Source organism: Dermochelys coriacea, chromosome 5 (assembly GCF_009764565.3).
Source record: "Dermochelys coriacea isolate rDerCor1 chromosome 5, rDerCor1.pri.v4, whole genome shotgun sequence".
In the NCBI taxonomy this organism is placed as follows: domain Eukaryota; kingdom Metazoa; phylum Chordata; order Testudines; family Dermochelyidae; genus Dermochelys; species Dermochelys coriacea.
In genome coordinates this window covers 69,455,363-69,474,100 of record NC_050072.1, presented here as the reverse complement: position 1 = coordinate 69,474,100, position 18,738 = coordinate 69,455,363, and the positions used below count along the sequence as shown (strand labels likewise).

General features: G+C 39.4%; 1 protein-coding gene across 10 annotated transcripts in view; it reads left to right on the top strand.

The window, feature by feature from the left end:
• Positions 1 to 18,738, top strand: part of FBXL17 (F-box and leucine rich repeat protein 17) — a 478,686-nt gene that overhangs the window by 129,483 nt on the left and 330,465 nt on the right. For all 10 annotated transcript variants that reach the window (XM_038401588.2, XM_038401589.2, XM_043515544.1 and 7 more), the window contains exon 5: positions 1,698 to 1,805. In XM_038401588.2, coding sequence (XP_038257516.1) covers positions 1,698 to 1,805 — 108 coding nt within the window. The remainder of the gene's footprint in view (positions 1 to 1,697; positions 1,806 to 18,738) is intronic.

Sequence of the window (18,738 nt, the reverse complement as noted above, 5' to 3'; positions counted from 1 at the left end):
TTCAGCATATATACATTGGGGTCCAGTCCTATTCCCATTGAGGCCAATGACAAAACTATCTATGACTTCAAGGCAGCAAGCTTTTGTGCACTTTGCTATCTTTAACTGAGCATATAACTTTATATATGATGAACATCCTTTTGATTCAACCTCAGGAAAGTGGAAAATGAGAAGGGAAACATAATGAAGAGGTTTCATGACAATAAAAGCATAGACTTGCTTTGTTTATGGTACGTTATATATTCTTTGCTTTAAACAAGTCTTCAGGAGAAAATACAAAACAATGCAAACTCAAAAAAACAAACCCCAAAACCACAAGTGGCAACAATGCCCATTTTGCATTTATTAATACAACCCTTAGCTTAAATATGCTTCAGGCACGTATTACGTTTGAAGGTGAGCTTAATATTTCATCAGATGAATGTTGATGCCAGTGGCTTCATTTCTTTTAAAAAGTGCCCCTTTTGATTTGTTTTTATATTATGTTTTTAATATACTGTACTTAAGGATGGTGAGTTTTCAATGTCTGCTTAAAGTAAATAAAGTTCTAAGGTGACATTCTTAACAAGTAAAGCCAGTGTGAAATAGGTATTTGTAGTGAAGAATAGAAAATCTAGTAAAAATATGTAATTATCTGGATAGTAAAATTGAATTCCAAACTGTGATGGAGAAAATTGGGTTTGGTTGATTTAAGCCATGCCTTAATAAACCATTGGGAGAAATACAGTAAAATATGGAAAAATATATTGAAAATTTGGAGTTGAAAATTGAAGAAGACTAAAAGTTTAAGGAAAGGAGTTCCGACTATTGTCCTTCCAATGAGAGAACATTTTTGTGCAGAAAGTCTAATATTAGAATATTTCAGCATCAAATTGAGTGCAGCACATGGCTCATGTTACATTTTATTAAGTTTTGTTGCAGATATAGACTTAATTATAAAGCTCTCTATATAGTTAGATAGATATAGATGTAGAAAAAGTAATATTCCAGAATAACAAAACATGCAGCCTGTACACTTGACTTATAATGGGAGGTGGGGGGGGAGGAGGGGAAGGAGCAGAGATTAAATTGGAAAATTAGTCTCTCGTATGGAACGTGAGGACAAAGCATTATTTACAACTGCTAGCCTATGTACAATACATTCACTTCTGTTAGTCAAAGATTTACTCATTGACAAGAAATAAGGATTGTATTTTAAGATGAAAAAACCTTATTGATTCTAGATGGCTTATATTTAGTGGAAGTTGTTTGAAAGATGAAGTAAAAAATCTTCTTGAAATATAACATTGTTCAAGTACTGCGTGCACAGCCAGTAAATGGGGGCCATGAGAGTCTGCAGGAGCTGGCAATAATTTTCATTTGTTGATGTTTTGATGTTGTGCAAAGTTATGTGAAAAACAGATGGAATGGATTGTTTTTCCCCTGCAGATAAATTCAATAGTAAAATTTGAAATTCACTGTGCATCATCTAGTAGTTGATGTCTTTCTCTTTTGCTGGAGGAGATGATTCTTTTTTTATCCCATACATACGTATCTGCAGGCCTGTAGGCACACTATACTTTCTCGCTCATACAGTCAAGACAGAGAACTATTGAACCAACATTTCACCACTGTTGCTGAGATGCTTGCTAGATTTCATTGAATTGAGTAGATAAGAGTGTCATCTTCAACTGCTTTCTCTCTATCTCTTTGTGTAGGTGACCGATCACTCGGTAAAAGCATTTGCTGAACACTGTCCTGAGCTGCAGTATGTTGGGTTTATGGGCTGCTCTGTTACATCTAAAGGAGTCATTCACCTCACCAATGTAAGTACAGTAGCTACAGTACTTAATTATAACCAAAACTGTTGGCATCAACAGTATTCTGCTTGTACGTATAATAAAATAACTAGAACTGAGTAGAATGAAAAAAGATTTTTTTGTGGTCATAAGAAAAAAAAGTCTTTGAAAAGTAAAAAGTGGGCTTTCCCTCTTCAACTGTATGCCATAAACATGTTGAGTAAAAAATCTTCCCACTGAAAAAGTAGTGTAAATGTCTTTAGGCAAAAAGAAAAGGAGTACTTGTGGCACCTTAGAGACTAACAAATTTATTAGAGCATAAGCTTTCGTGAGCTACAGCTCACTTCATCGGATGCATTTGGTGGAAAAAACAGAGGAAAGATTTATATACACACACACAGAGAACATGAAACAATGGGTTTATCATACACACTGTAAGGAGAGTGATCACTTAAGATAAGCCATCACCAGCAGCAGGGGGGGGGAAAGGAGGAAAACCTTTCATGGTGACAAGCAAGGTAGGCTAATTCCAGCAGTTAACAAGAATATCAGAGGAACAGTGGGGGGTGGGGTGGGAGGGAGAAATATCATGGGGAAATAGTTTTACTTTGTGTAATGACTCATCCATTCCCAGTCTCTATTCAAGCCTAAGTTAATTGTATCCAGTTTGCAAATTAATTCCAATTCAGCAGTCTCTCGTTGGAGTCTGTTTTTGAAGCTTTTTTGTTGAAGTATAGCCACTCTTAGATCTGTGATCGAGTGACCAGAGAGATTGAAGTGTTCTCCAACTGGTTTTTGAATGTTATAATTCTTGTCGTCTGATTTGTGTCCATTCATTCTTTTACGTAGAGACTGTCCAGTTTGGCCAATGTACATGGCAGAGGGGCATTGCTGGCACATGATGGCATATATCACATTGGTAGATGCGCAGGTGAACGAGCCTCTGATAGTGTGGCTGATGTGATTAGGCCCTATGATGGTATTCCCTGAATAGATATGTGGACAGAGTTGGCAACGGGCTTTGTTGCAAGGATAGGTTCCTGGGTTAGTGGTTCTGTTGTGTGGTGTGTGGTTGCTGGTGAGTATTTGCTTCAGATTGGGGGGCTGTCTGTAAGCAAGGACTGGTCTGTCTCCCAAGATCTGTGAGAGTGATGGGTCGTCCTTCAGGATAGGTTGTAGATCCTTGATGATGCGTTGGAGAGGTTTTAGTTGGGGGCTGAAGGTGATGGCTAGTGGCGTTCTGTTGTTTTCTTTGTTGGGCCTGTCCTGTAGTAGGTGACTTCTGGGTACTCTTCTGGCTCTGTCAATCTGTTTCTTCACTTCAGCAGGTGGGTATTGTAGTTGTAGGAATGCATGATAGAGATCTTGTAGATGTTTGTCTCTGTCTGAGGGGTTGGAGCAAATGCGGTTATATCGTAGCGCTTGGCTGTAGACAATGGATCGAGTGGTATGATCTGGATGAAAGCTAGAGGCATGTAGGTAGGAATAGCGGTCAGTAGGTTTCCGATATAGGGTGGTGTTTATGTGACCGTCGCTTCCTCAGCTCTCGTCCCCTAATGCCCCTACTCTACTTGCACTACATTGATGACATCTTCATCATCTGGACCCATGGAAAAGAAGCTCTTGAGGAATTCCACCATTATTTCAACAATTTCCATCCCACCATCAACCTCAGCCTGGACCAGTCCACAGAAGAGATCCACTTCCTGGACACTACGGTGCTAATAAGCAATGGTCATATAAACACCACCCTATATCGGAAACCTACTGACCGCTATTCCTACCTACATGCCTCTAGCTTTCATCCAGATCATACCACTCGATCCATTGTCTACAGCCAGGCGCTACGATATAACCGCATTTGCTCCAACCCCTCAGACAGAGACAAACACCTACAAGATCTCTATCATGCATTCCTACAACTACAATACCCACCTGCTGAAGTGAAGAAACAGATTGACAGAGCCAGAAGAGTACCCAGAAGTCACTTACTACAGGACAGGCCCAACAAAGAAAACAACAGAACGCCACTAGCCATCACCTTCAGCCCCCAACTAAAACCTCTCCAACGCATCATCAAGGATCTACAACCTATCCTGAAGGACGAGCCATCACTCTCTCAGATCTTGGGAGACAGACCAGTCCTTGCTTACAGATAGCCCCCCAATCTGAAGCAAATACTCACCAGCAACCACACACCACACAACAGAACCACTAACCCAGGAACCTATCCTTGCAACAAAGCCCGTTGCCAACTCTGTCCACATATCTATTCAGGGGATACCATCATAGGGCCTAATCACATCAGCCACACTATCAGAGGCTCGTTCACCTGCGCATCTACCAATGTGATATATGCCATCATGTGCCAGCAATGCCCCTCTGCCATGTACATTGGCCAAACTGGACAGTCTCTACGTAAAAGAATGAATGGACACAAATCAGACGACAAGAATTATAACATTCAAAAACCAGTTGGAGAACACTTCAATCTCTCTGGTCACTCGATCACAGACCTAAGAGTGGCTATACTTCAACAAAAAAGCTTCAAAAACAGACTCCAACGAGAGACTGCTGAATTGGAATTAATTTGCAAACTGGATACAATTAACTTAGGCTTGAATAGAGACTGGGAATGGATGAGTCATTACACAAAGTAAAACTATTTCCCCATGGTATTTCTCCCTCCCACCCCACCCCCCACTGTTCCTCTGATACTCTTGTTAACTGCTGGAATTAGCCTACCTTGCTTGTCACCATGAAAGGTTTTCCTCCTTTCCCCCCCCCGCTGCTGGTGATGGCTTATCTTAAGTGATCACTCTCCTTACAGTGTGTATGATAAACCCATTGTTTCATGTTCTGTGTGTGTGTGTATATAAATCTCCCCTCTGTTTTTTCCACCAAATGCATCCGATGAAGTGAGCTGTAGCTCACGAAAGCTTATGCTCTAATAAATTTGTTAGTCTCTAAGGTGCCACAAGTACTCCTTTTCTTTTTGCGAATACAGACTAACACGGCTGCTACTCTGAAACCTGTCTTTAGGCAATCAGTCAGATTAGATGTATAGATTGAATAGAAAAACTTTCTGAAGTTCATTGCCCTCAGTTAGTTGCAGACTTTAATGCATAAAATTGTGGATACAAATAATACTTTAAACACCTGCCTGTGTGCACCAGCATATATTTTACATGTGTATGTGTATGCATACATATACTATGTGTATGGATATCTGTATTATGAAATATATAATGTAAATCACTCTTGATAATTATCTTGTGTCCTTATTTCCTTTTTAATCAGTGTAGCAACATGAGAGAGATATGTGAGGCTCCAGAAATTGGTTTTGGGACTGGTCTTATTTAATATCTTCATTAATGATGTGGAAGAGGGGATAAACATATTAATTAAATTCCTAGATGATATTAAATTGGGAGATGATGCAAAACAACAGGAAGGACAGACAAAAATGCAAGATTAGCAATATAGCTGGGAAATAACAATGACATTCAAATAGGAAAATGCAGTCTAGTACAACTAGTAGAAATAACGAGGAATAGGGATGTCACAGGGTGACTGGGCCTTTCAGGGGTGAGAGGTGCAGCCCAACTTGTGACACTTAGGTTACTTCTCCTGCTTATCATGTGACTTTGTTTATATGCCTAAAAGCAGGCCTTTGGGGGTGGCGAGCCAAGGGAGAAGAGAGGAGAGGAGCATTACAGGGGGAAGCCTACCTGCCTGCTTCACAGCTGAGGAGGAGTGTGGAATCCCTTTAACCTATGAGAAGGAACTAAGTTCCCTACAAGCTTAAATTAGAAGCTACAAGAGGGTGAACAAGTATGGCTATGAAGGGCCAAAGGAGACTACATTGTATACTTACTAAATTAAGCTCTGGAAAGGTGGGTGTTACTTCAAGAACTCCAGGCTGTGGATAAGCTATTGGGAAAACCAGGAGGGAACTGAGTGGAGGTTATATCAAGACCATGCCATGCCATACAGGTTAGTGCTATGGGATAGGATCCTACCTTAAATGTGAGAGAGAGAGAACTGGTAAGCAATAGTGACCAAAGAGACCTATGGGTGGCAGGTGACATCAGAGAGCATATGAGATAAGAATTTGTAATGTAATATGGCTTCAAAAAATACAACTACAATTTTGTGATGCAATTGTATCGGCCTCTTGTCATGATAGTGGTTAATTATAGACTCTCTGTACTGGTCAGACCATCTCTAGACTATTCTGTTAAGTTCAGATCACCTCAGTACTTGAAAATGTTATTGAACTGGGAGGAATTCACAGAAAAGTCACAAAAATAATAAATGGGCTGGAGGGACTAATTTCCTTGAAAAGATTAAAAGAATTAATTATGTCTAGTTTGGATACATGACTGTGTTGGATACTGAAATCATGTCCTAGAATCTGAAGGGTATAAACAGCATTAGGAGAGAGAAATTACTTAAATGGGAGAAATAGGACTAACCTTCAGTGACTTAACTGATATGTAAGTATTGTCCTGGGTATGCAGGAAGAAAGAGAAGATGCAAGGAATATGGTTTGATTAGGCTGAGACTTTATTAACTTGTCTGAGAAATAGCTGACGATAACTTGTATAGTGCAGGTCATCATTCTTTCCTTTATCATTCCCATTGGTATGGGAGGTCTGCTGCCAGCTCTCCCCCTTCCCAACTTGGTTCCTGCTTGTTGTTGGAATCCTGCCACCTTCCTCTTATAGGATGGTTAAAGGGGGTTGGGCACTATACTATATATTAGGAGCGCCAACTCACTTTCCCCAGCTTTAGTGGATGCCTTCCTGTAAGTCCACTTCTGACTGGTTTATCAGGGAACTGGACCCCCTATGGAACGCGAACCTGCCAAAGAAGGCAGCAGCTGGCTTGATTGCCTCATTCTATTGTGAGCTAACAATTTCCTGATAGCTAACAGTTCCTTCCCTAATACTGGCAAAAAATATATCCATGCTATGGTCAGACATGTGTACCCCGTTATCCCTAAATAACTTGGGTACCCAATACAATATTTCCTGATGGGTAAAGCTAAGATTTAGTTATGGGTAATTTTAGTAAAAGTCATGGACAGGTCATTGGCAATAAACAAAAATTAATGGTCCTGTGACCTGTCTCTAACTTGTCATATATAACCCTGACCAAATCTTGGGTGATCTGGGGGACTCTGGGGGCACAGCTGCTGGTCTGCATGGGGGGCTCTGGGGCACCTGCTGGTGCTTGTGGGGGCAGCACTCCAGGGTGCCTGCTACTGCTTGGGGGGTGAGGGATGGGCTGGGACTGTCGCTGTTGTGGGAGGTGGTGGGGCAGGGCCACAACTCCTTTTCTTCTTGCTGGCCAGACAAAGCTTCACCACATTCAGGTTGCACTGACTTCATTTAATTTAACCTATAATTTACTAAGGAATAGAGAGGTTAAGTAATCTGTCTAAGGTCCTGGAAAGATGACCTCACATGCTTTTGATGCAGGACCATCCTTTCCCTTATTCTAATCTAGCGTTACCTATTATTTAAGATCATTACATCATCTCCTTTCACCAAGTGATCTTAAAATATACAAATATTTGTTAATATTAAGAAAATATTACGTTTCTTCCCCTGATTAATATTATTTTTCTTAATATTTTCAATGTGATTTTTTTCTTTAATAAATGAGGTTTTGTCATATCTGCATGTCAGAGTTCAAACTGGCACTCAGTGAAATATAGACTAGGGGAAGACTAGGAGAACAAGGCAGAGGAACAGACAGGCTAGTGAAGGGAGTGTGTGGTGTTCTGGCAGTGTTGTGGTGCTCATTGGGGTTTTGTTTTGCTGTGGGTGGTGGTGTGTTTGTCTGGTTTGTATTTCCTGGACTAACAGGACTTAGGTGGGAAGGCTATGACAGATACAGAGACAGCAGTGGTAGTGACCTAAGCAGTGGAAGAGACAATGAAGACGACTGGATGTGGAAGCTGCGGTTTGTACATGATCCTGGAGGGGGTACCTGAAGAGTTTCATCTGCATGAAGTGCTGCCTGATAGAACTGATGGAAGAAAAGATCAGAGGATTGGAGATGCAGGTGGAAACTCTCTGGTTGAGTTTAGAAGCGGGTTTGAGCAGATGATGGAGCAAAGACATGAGGGGAGACTGCTGGGTGAGGAAAGTGGACAGTGGAAGCATGTGACTAAGAGAACCAGGCAGAGAAAAAGATGGGCTAGTGAAGGAGAAATAGAGCTGAGGAACAGGTTTGTGGAGTTGGAAAATAAAGAAGGGGCACAGCAGGTGGTCACTGAAGGTGGGAGGGCAAGGAAGAAGAGAAGAGCAGCTAGTTCTATAGGAAGAGTCGAAGAATCAATGGAGATAACACCAAGTATGAGCCCCAGGAGGATACAGGATGGGTTGCAAAGGGAGGATAGGAATCTAGAGGACTTGCAGCCAGAGGGAACAGGGATAGACTGGAGAATCGCACCATCACCACGAAAAGGCAGGTCTACATGATTGGGGACTCCTTACTGAGAAGAATAGACAGCCCTGTAACAAGAGCTGATCTAGAGAACAGAAAGGTGTGCTGTCTGCCGGTTGCAAAGATACGGGATGCGGACCTGAGGCTGAAGAGAATCTTAACAGGAGCGGGAAGGAATCCACTGATTGTCCTTCATTTGGGAACAAATGATATAGCTAGATTCTCGCTGGGATGTATCAAGGAAGACTATGACAGGCTGGGGAAGACACTTAAGGAAACCGAGGCTCAGGTGATCTTCAGTGGGATTCTGCCTGTTCCTAGAGAAGGGCAACAAAGGTGTGACAAGATTACGATAATCAACAGATGGTTAGGGCAGTGGTGCTATAAGGAGGGCTTTGGGATGTATGGCCGCTGGGAGGCATTCATGAACAGAGGACTGTTCTCTCAGGATGGACTTCACCTGAGTAGGGACGGAAATAAACTTCTAGGATGGAGGCTGGCACAACTGATTGAGAGCTTTAAGCTAGGAATTTGGGGGAGATGTCCAAGTAATCTCCATGCCGGATTTTAATGTTGAGAAGTAAGAAAGGATACAGCCGTGGATAGGAGAATGGATATAAGGAGGAAGGGTAGTTTAGATACCAGTCTAATAGGTGATGCTGGTGGTACAATGTCTGTGCTTAATCGGGTAAAGAATGTGAGTGAAGCCGAACAGCAAAAATTAAGATGTTTGTACACCAATGCGAGGAGCCTAGATAACAAAATGGAGAAACTAGAGCTACTGGTGCAGGAAGTGAAACCAGATATTATAGGGATAACAGAAACCTGGTGGAATAGTAGTCATGACCAGAGTACGGGTATTGAAGGGTATGTGCTGTTTAGGAAAGACAGAAATAAAGGCAAAGGTGGTGGAGTCGCATGTATATCAATGATGAGGTAGACTGTAAAGAAATAAGAAGTGATGGAATGGATAAGACAGAGTCTGTCTGGGCAAAAATCACACTGGGGAAGAAAGCTACTAGAGCCTCCCCTGGGATAGTGCTTGGGGTGTGCTATAGACCACGGGAATCTGATTTGGATATGGATAGAGACCTTTTTTAATTAAGTAAATACTAATGGGAATTGTGTGATCATGGGAGACTTTAACTTCCCAGATATAGACTGGAGGACAAGAGCTAGTAATAATAATAGGGCTCAGATTTTCCTAGATGCGATAGCGGATGGATTCCTTCACCAAGTAGCTGCTGAACCAACAAGAGGGGATCCATTTTAGATTTGGTTTTGGTGAGTAGTGAAGACCTCATAGAAGAAATGGTTGTAGGGGAATAACCTTGGTTTGAGCAATCATGAGCGAATTCAGTTCAAACTAAATGGAAGGATAAACAAAAATACATCTGTGACTAGGGTTTTTGATTTCAAAAGGGTTAATTTAAAAAAATTAAGGAAATTAGTCAGGGAAGTGGATTGGACTGAAGAACCTGTGGATCTAAAAGCGGAGGAGGCCTGGAATTACTTCAAATGAAATTCGCAGAAACTTTCAGAAGCCTGCATTCCAAGAAAGGAAAAAAAATTCATAGGCAGGAGTTGTAGACCAAGCTGGATAAGCAAGCATCTCAGAGAGGTGATTAAGAAAAAGCAGAAAGCCTACAAGGAGCGGAAGATGGGAGGGATCAGCAAGGAAAGCTACCTTATTGAGGTCAGAACATGTAGGGATAAAGTGAGAAAGGCCAAAAGCCATGTAGAGTTGGACCTTGCAAAGGGAATTAAAACCAATAGTAAAAGGTTCCATAGCCGTATAAATAAGAAGAAAACAAAGAAAGAAGAAGTGGGACCGCGAAACACTGAGGATGGAGTGGAGGTTAAGGATAATTTAGGCATGGCCCAATATCTAAACAAATACTTTGCCTCAGTCTTTAGTGAGGCTAATGAGGAGCATAGGGATAATGGCAGGATGACAAATGGGAATGAGGATATGAAGGTAGATATGAGGTCCAAGGTAGAAGCCAAACTCCAACAGTTTAATGGGACTAAATTGGGGGCCCAGATAATCTTCATCCAAGAATATTAAAGGAACTGGCACATGAAATTGCAAGCCCATTAGCAAGAATTTTTAATGAATCTGTAAATTCAGGGGTTGTACTGTATGACTGGAGAATTGCTAACATAGTTCCTTTTTTTAGGAAAGGAAAAAAAAGTGATCCGGGTAACTACAGGCCTGTTAGTTTGACATCTGTAGTATGCAAGGTCTTGGAAAAAATTTTGAAGGAGAAGGTAGTTAAGGACTTTGAGATCAATGGTAAATGGGACAAAATACAACCTAGTTTTACAATAGGTAGATCGTGCCAAACCAACCTGATCTCCTCCTTTGAGAAAGTAACAGATTTTTTAGACAAAGGAAACACAGTGGATCTAATTTACCTAGATTTCAGTAAGGCATTTGATACGGTTCCACATGGGGAATTATTACTTAAATTGGAAAAGATGGGGATCAATATGAAAATTGAAAGGTGGATAAGGAACTGGTTAAAGGGGAGACTACAATGGGTCATACTGAAAGGTGAACTGTCAGGCTGGAGGGAGGTTACCAGTGGAGTTCCTCAGGGATCGGTTTTGGGACCAATCTTATTTAATCTTTTTATTACTGACCTCAGCACAAAAAGTGGGAGTGTGCTAATAAAGTTTGTGGAGGACACAAAGCTGGGAGGTATTGCCAATACAGAGAAGGATCGGGATATCATACAGGAAGATCTGGATGACCTTGTAAACTGGAGTAATAGTAATAGGATGAAATTTAATAGTGAAAAGTACAAGGCCATGCATTTAGGGATTAATAACAAGAATTTTTGTTATAAACTGGGGACACATCACTTGGAAGTAACAGAGGAGGAGAAGGACCTTGAAGTGTTGGTTGACCACAGGATGACTATGAGCTTTCAATGTGATATGGCTGTGAAAAAAGCTAATGTGGTCTTGGGATGCATCAGGCGAGGTATTTCCAGTAGAGATAAGGAGGTGTTAGTACCGTTATACAAGGCACTGGTGAGACCTCATCTGGAATACTGTGTGCAGTTCTGGTCTCCCATGTTTAAGAAGGATGAATTCAAACTGGAACAGGTACAGAGAAGGGCTAGGGGGATGATCCGAGGAATGGAAAACCTGTCTTATGAAAGGAGACTCAAAGAGCTTGGCTTGTTTAGCCTAAACAAAAGAAGGCTGAGGGCAGATATGATTTCTCTCTATAAATATATCAGAAGGATAAATACCAGGGAGGAAGAGGAATTTTTTAAGCTCAGTACTAGTGTGGACACAAGAACAAATGGATATAAACTGGCCATCAGGAAGTTTAGACTTGAAATTAGACAAAGGTTTCTAACCATCAGAGGAGCGAAGTTCTGGGACAGCCTTCCAATGGGAATAGTGGGGGGAAAAGACATATCTGGCTTCAAGACTAAGCTTGATACATTTATGGAGGGGATGGGATGATGGCATAGCCTAATTTTGGCAATTAATTGATCTTTGACTTTTAGCCGTAAATATGCCCAATGGCCTGTGATGGGATGTTAGTTACTACAAAGGTAATGGGATGGGGTGGGGTGGGATCTGAGTTACTACAGAGAATTCTTTCCTGGGTGTCTGGCTGGTGAGTCTTGTCCACATGCTCAGGGTTTAGTTGATCGCCATATTTGGGGTCGGGAAGGAATTTTCCTCCAGGGAAGATTGGCAGAGGCCCTAGGGGTTTTTCGCATTCGTCTGGAGCATGGGGCATGGGTCACTTGCTGAAGGAGTCTCTGCACCTTGAAGTCTTTAAACCATGATTTGAGGTCTTCAGTAGCTCAGACATAGGATAGGAGTTTATTACAGGAGTGGGTGGGTGAGATTCCGAGGCCTGCATTGTGCAGGAGGTCAGACTAAATAATCATAATGGTCCCTTCTGACCTTAAAGTCTATGAATCTATGAATAGTCAATATTCTGATTAGTGTCTACATTAGTAGCTGTCATATTCATTCTGGCATTCAGAATACAATAATCATATTCTATTATGGAAACTACAATACCAAATATGTTTACATTAAATAATTTTTCTAAACAGTAGCGGAATTTACTTAACTAGGATTTGCTGTGGAACATAACCAATATATACAAAAAATCAAAACAAGGAACGCCATTGCATAAAGGAAAAATAGACAAAAGTGCTTATAATAATTTTATATGTACAAAATACAGTGCTTCAAATAATTTTGAAAGAATTGCTGCTACTTTTTTGTTCAGAATATGTATAGGTACATTTTCATCTCGATTTTTGGACATTCATGCATCTGACTCCCAATGTACATACAAGTGTATAAATTCTGTTAAGTTATGAATTAATGGTATTGGAATATATAATATCAAGCTCCTAAATATAAATTTGCCTTTGTTTCTAGGTGGTTTTAGAATTATTTTTACTAGTAATTCATAGTGATTGCTTCTGGGTAACCAGGTATTAGTTTCAGCACCTATGATTGATTCCATTAAATATCAGTTTTATTTTTTAAATTGTGAGATACATGTGGGAAATGTCTGATTCCATAATGAGGTGTAGAGCTTTTCCTATCCTAGTGAGAGAGAGTGGCTTTACCAAATGGCTAATTATTTATCTCATCAAGGACTTTGTTTCACTTGTCATACTCCTTTCCTATCTTTTCCCTAATGTTTTACTTTTAAAGATAAAGATTGTGATGGGTTCGGTCACAGAGATCCCCTTGGGACTTTCACCTGATGTGCTGAAAATACCTCTGAGCCCATTTTCCCTTCCAGCTTGGGACTCCAGAACCCTGCCTTGTTGAGCTAGACACTCTAGCCTGCTGCAACACAGACTCAGGGTCTGGGCCATGCCCCCAAAGCTGCAGACTTTAATCAAAAACTGCTCAGCAGATTACCTCTCCAGCACCAGACAGCTAGTTCCCAATGGGATCCAAACCACAAATATATCTGTTTTACTTTGTATAAAACTTATACAGGGTAAAATCATAAATTGTCCGCCCTCTATAACACTGATAGAGAGATATGCACAGCTGTTTGCTCCCCCAGGTATTAATAACTTACTCTGGGTTCATTAATAAACAAAAGTGATTTTATTAAATATAAAAAGTAGGATTTAAGCAGTTTCAAGTAATAACAGACAGAACAAAATAAGTCACCAAGCAAAATAAAGCAAAAACACGCAAGTCTAACCTAATACATTAAGAAACTGATTACAGATTCTTGCATCTGAAGAAGTGGAGTTTTTACCCGTGAAAGCTTATGCTCATATAAATCTGTTAGTGCCTTAAATCTTTAAGGTGCCACCGGACTCTTTGTTGTTTTTGTGGATACAGACTACCCTCTGATAGTTGAGTACAGGTAATATCTCACCCTCAGAGATGTTCCAATAAGCTGCTTTCACAGACTAGACTCCTTCCTAGTCTGGGCCCAATCCTTTCCCCTGGTACAGTCCTTGTTAGTTTCAGCAGACATCTTAGGTGGTAACTAGGGCTTCTCATGACTGGTCACCCCTTTGTCCTGCTCCACCCACTTTTATAGCTTTGGCACAGGGTGGGAAACTTTTGTCTCTCTGGGTCCCCACCCCTCCTTCTAAATGGAAAAGTACAGGTTTAAGATGGATTTCATTATCAGGTGAATGGTCACATGTCATTGTAAGACCCCTAGTCTCCATTCTTCCTGGGTTGACCGACATGTACACAGGAAGATTTACAAGTAAACAGCCATTTACAGTTCATTGATTCTGAAGCACCCTTAATGGCTTTCACTTAATATGTTTACATCAGTAATCAAAGTTTAAATCTTATTCTCCTAACTTCAGACTTAGAAATAATACATGCAAACAAATAGGATGAACACACTCTTGAGAATATAAGATTTGTAATGATACCTTACAAGAGAACTTTTGCATAAAGCATAATCCAGTTACATCATATTCACATTCATAAGCATATTTTCATAAAGCACATGGAATGCAACATCACAAAGATAATAATGGGTAAAAATTTGTGCTCTTAAAATAGGACAAGTTATGACCAATTCATATAGGACAGTGCCATTATCGAGCAGTTGAAACTATCAGTGTTTATTAGCACCTGAAATGATGGCAATGAAATAAGTGTCACTGCAAACTGTAGCCACTGTGTTGCACTAAATACACCAGCTGTGAAGTGGTTGATATTGCTGAGTAAATCCCTTTCTTGCTGGCTTGCCCCTGAGGCTATGAAAAATGTCAGAATTATTTTACCTCTGGGCCATGTAGTTCAAGAAAGAGTCCAGATATCTCATACAATGGGAGGTAAGGCTATTGTACGGTATATAAAAATGGGCTCACTGCACTCTGGCAGCTGAATTTCAAAACTGGTTGTAAGATGTCACCTTTCATGTTTAAAGGAAGTAGGGTTCATCAGTTCTTCTGTATGTTAGGTTAACTGGAAAACTGGTTTCCAATTTCCTTCTTTAACAAAACTTTTCTACTAGATTCTCTACCTTTTCCATGCTGTACCTTTTTATGTAAGGTTTACTGAAAATTCTTCCCATAAGAGTTTTTTTACCTGTTTCATGATAATATTTTGCACCTCTATAGCATCTTTCATTTGAGGACTCTTTAATAAATGTGTGTGACATAAATATCGCAACAATTGTTGTATTAAAGAGTAAACAGAGGTACCGAGAGGTTAATTGATTTGCCGAAGGATATACAGCAAGGAAGTAGCAGATACAGATTTGGAATCCAGATTTCTTGATTCTCAATCCATTGCTCTTAACACGATATATTTCTTAAGTTATGTTTTATGTTAGGTTTAAAAATAGTCCTTTTGCAAAAGCTATAATTCCTGTATGTTGTGGGGAAGAGAAGTACATTGAATGTATGTGTTTCTTTGAATTATTTCTGCTCCTAAACATGATGAAATTAAACAAACAAAAACTAACTACATTTCACAAAGATAGAAGTATTTGTTCTTGTGTCTTAGGTAAAATACCTATCATCTTAGACCTAAAATAAATCACAGTAATGAGACAAATAGGTGTAGGTAATCCAGCAGAGTCTTCCGTTTCCTCTCAATCGTAACTTAAAATATTGTTACCATTGTCAGTTTCATAGCTGTAATGTCATTTTAAAAATAGTGCCACAAAACAGCTGGACAGTTCTCTGTGATGCCAAAAGGATTTGGTCAGTTGTTCTGCACTCTTTTGGGGTGGAGGAAGCACACTTAGTGAAGGATTGGGTGATTACACGCTTGTATACACAGTAATGTGCTATGGGGATTTCTTTTTTAACTATTTCTTTAGGAATCTTCAAGTTTACACATCTTTGCTATGTAAATATCAGAAACAAAACCATTATTACAAGAGTTAGCTTTTGTTTAAAGAGACATTATACAGGATTAAAGTAATCAGATCTTTTTGTTTAATAGGGTGTTACTCTATTACAGAAGGAGCATCATTACAACCCCTATGTTATTTCTAGTGATTTTATTAAACTGAGTGAAATCTCTATGTATACATATTTCATAGACCAGGTATGCCTGTCAAATGTTAATTTTAAAAAAAGGGACAGGTGTGCTGGCGTTTTTTGCAGGTGAATGTACTTGTCTGAGTACTGAATAAAAGATGACCAAATAATTATGTATCTGTTTGCTATCTGTTTTGCTGGGTACGTAATCGGTGTGTTAATTTTTCCGTAATTACAACCTCCCATATTATTTTTTTAAACATTCCTCAATGGTTGAGTTATTTTTCTTTTCCCAGTAAGAGTCTACCAAGAGCCAAGAAGCTAGTAGCAGATAAGAGATCAATTAATTTCCTTTTGTGTTGCTGTTTCCACTAGGAAGCCACAGGGAGATTACCAAAGGATCATTTGGTAATAAATATCCAACAATGTGTGAGATTTGGTTATGGATTGCATCCCAATACTCTAATGATTGGGCAAGTCCACCATGTATGAATAAAATCTCCTCTTTCATCACGATTTCTCCAACATTTGTCCCTATCCTGTCTCTATATTTTTAATCTGACTGGTGTAAGGTATCATTGAAATAATATCTTAAAGAAGTTGTCTTTTATAGTGCTATAGACTGAGGTTGCTGGTCCTCTTTTCCAGATCAAACTCGATTAGTCTGAGCTAATTTGTATAGCCACAGCCTTCTTCCGGTGTGTCATATATGGACACCTTTTTGTCTGCAAAGCTTTATATCAGCTAGTTATAAGTTTTTTTTTTAAAAGAAAAGGAGTACTTGTGGCACCTTAGAGACTAAAAAATTTATTAGAGCATAAGCTTTCGTGAGCTACATCTCAAAATCTTATGCTCTAATAAATTTTTTAGTCTCTAAGGTGCCACAAGTACTCCTTTTCTTTTTACTGATACAGACTAACACTGCTGCTACTCTGAAACCTGTCATTATAATTTTTTTTGTTTCCTAATTGACCAGACACTAACACTTCTATTAAAGTTAGCTTTCTGTATAAAACAGTGTTTCTAGAAAGTTGAGAAACATAATGCCTGGCTTGAAAGTGCTGGTACCAGGGGACAGTGGGCCAGTTAAAGTTAGTTCTGAACTCTAAATAAATTAAAAAAGTTTCTTTATTGAATAGCTGGCCAACCATGTATATTCCACATTTCTCCCATCTTTGAAGCTCTCTAGTTCTTGATTTGTCTTAAAATCTGGATTATCTGCAATGGGTGTCATTGTGAGGGAAAAGAACTGATATCTCTAGTTCTATCCCAAATCCAAACCCATTGCTAAAGGATGTGTGTAAATTTCTAGTGGGCATGATTTTTTTTAGTAGTCTGTGGTAGCCTAGTGTTGTTTACACTTTTGCAATCTTCTTGTGGCTAGGTTAGAGCACCCCCACTCCCTTGCAGTTTAGAGCTGTCTGGCTCGTTAGTACAATAGAACATTTGGAACCGCTAATCCACTCTGTTTAATGGGTCTGTACAAAGTATCTGCTATCTCTCTTGGACTTGTCTTGTTCCATATAAATTCTACCATCATCCTCTGTATTCCTGCTAGGGTGGGATGATCACAGAAGGATTTTTAAATAAGAAAGAGATCCTTGGTCAAATATTCATTTTTACTGTGGCTATTCTTCACCACCAAAAATTTGCATTCTTCCCCTAGCACTCCAGACCTTTTTTCATTTGCTGAAGTAGTGGTTTGACATTTAAATCATAGAGCTCTTCTAGGGTTGTTTGAGATTTGAATTCTGAGATATCTTATAGAATTTGTTGCTCATTTGTATCCAAGTGTTTTCTGGAGGAGTGACTTTTCAGAGTCTAGTAAATTTATAGCTAACATTTCAGATTTGGCATAATTTACTTTATATCCAGACACTTTCCCAAAGTCCTGGATTTCTTTAGAAACTAATTTTAGGGAAAATAGTTGGTTTAGATAAAAATACTATTACATTATTGGCATGTAATGCTATTTTCTGATGTGTTCCTGCAAATTTAAGCTTTCGAGCCAATTGCCTATCACTTTTATTTCCTTTTTCATTAAACTGCTTTGTGTACCTGCGGGCTTTTCCAGAGGTGTCTGTCCATTAACATATGCAACTGTCCTCTAGTATTAGTAACTTTTTTTCTGAACCTGGATTTTTATTAATGTCTTGTAACCTTTTTATTTCCTGTTCTAGTTTTATTTTTTCTTGAGCTCCTTTTTTTCAATTGAGAACCTCTGCTTTTCAACTGACCCCTAAATATACTTTATCTGCCTCCCAGAGAAGCCCTTTTTTTTATATTGTCCATATAATTTATTTGTAAGTATTGAACAATTCACTCGTCAATTGCTGCAACCCAATCTTTGTCTTGGAGAAGCAAGCAGTTCATTTTCCAATACAGTGATCTTTGGGACCAACCCAGATATCAAATATTGCTTCCACTGGTGCATGATCTGACCATGTAATGTTGCCGATTTCCACAGACCTTGTCTGCTTCATTAATGACTTAGAGATTAACATTAAGTTTCTCCTAGTATATAACCGATGAGGATGTGAATAATATATGCAGTCTTTTTCCCCTGGGTACAGTTTTCTCCAGAAGTCTGAAAGATTGAGTTGTTGGTACAGAGAAGTCAATGCTGTACCTGCTTCCCTGTCCCCCATGTCTTTTTTTACCAGATCTGTCCCAGTAAGGAGTCGGTGTGGAATTGAAGTCTCCTCCAAATAGATTTTCCACCTCCCCATAGCGTTGCAGTGTTTTAAATAAGTCCTTTTAAAAAAATTTTTTTTTGCTTTTGGTTGGGAGCATACACTGAGCCCACTGTTATTAATAACCTAGCAATTGTGCCCTTCAACAGTATAAATCATCCTTCCTTATCCTTAAATTGATCTTTAATCTGAAAAGTACATGTTTAGCAAATATTATTCCTACTCCTCTTTTGTTTTCTTTAGACAAAATGTCTGTTGAAACCAGTTACCTTTCATGTCTAATAAATTGCTCCTCCTGAAAATGAGTTTCTTGAAGTAGAATAATTTGAG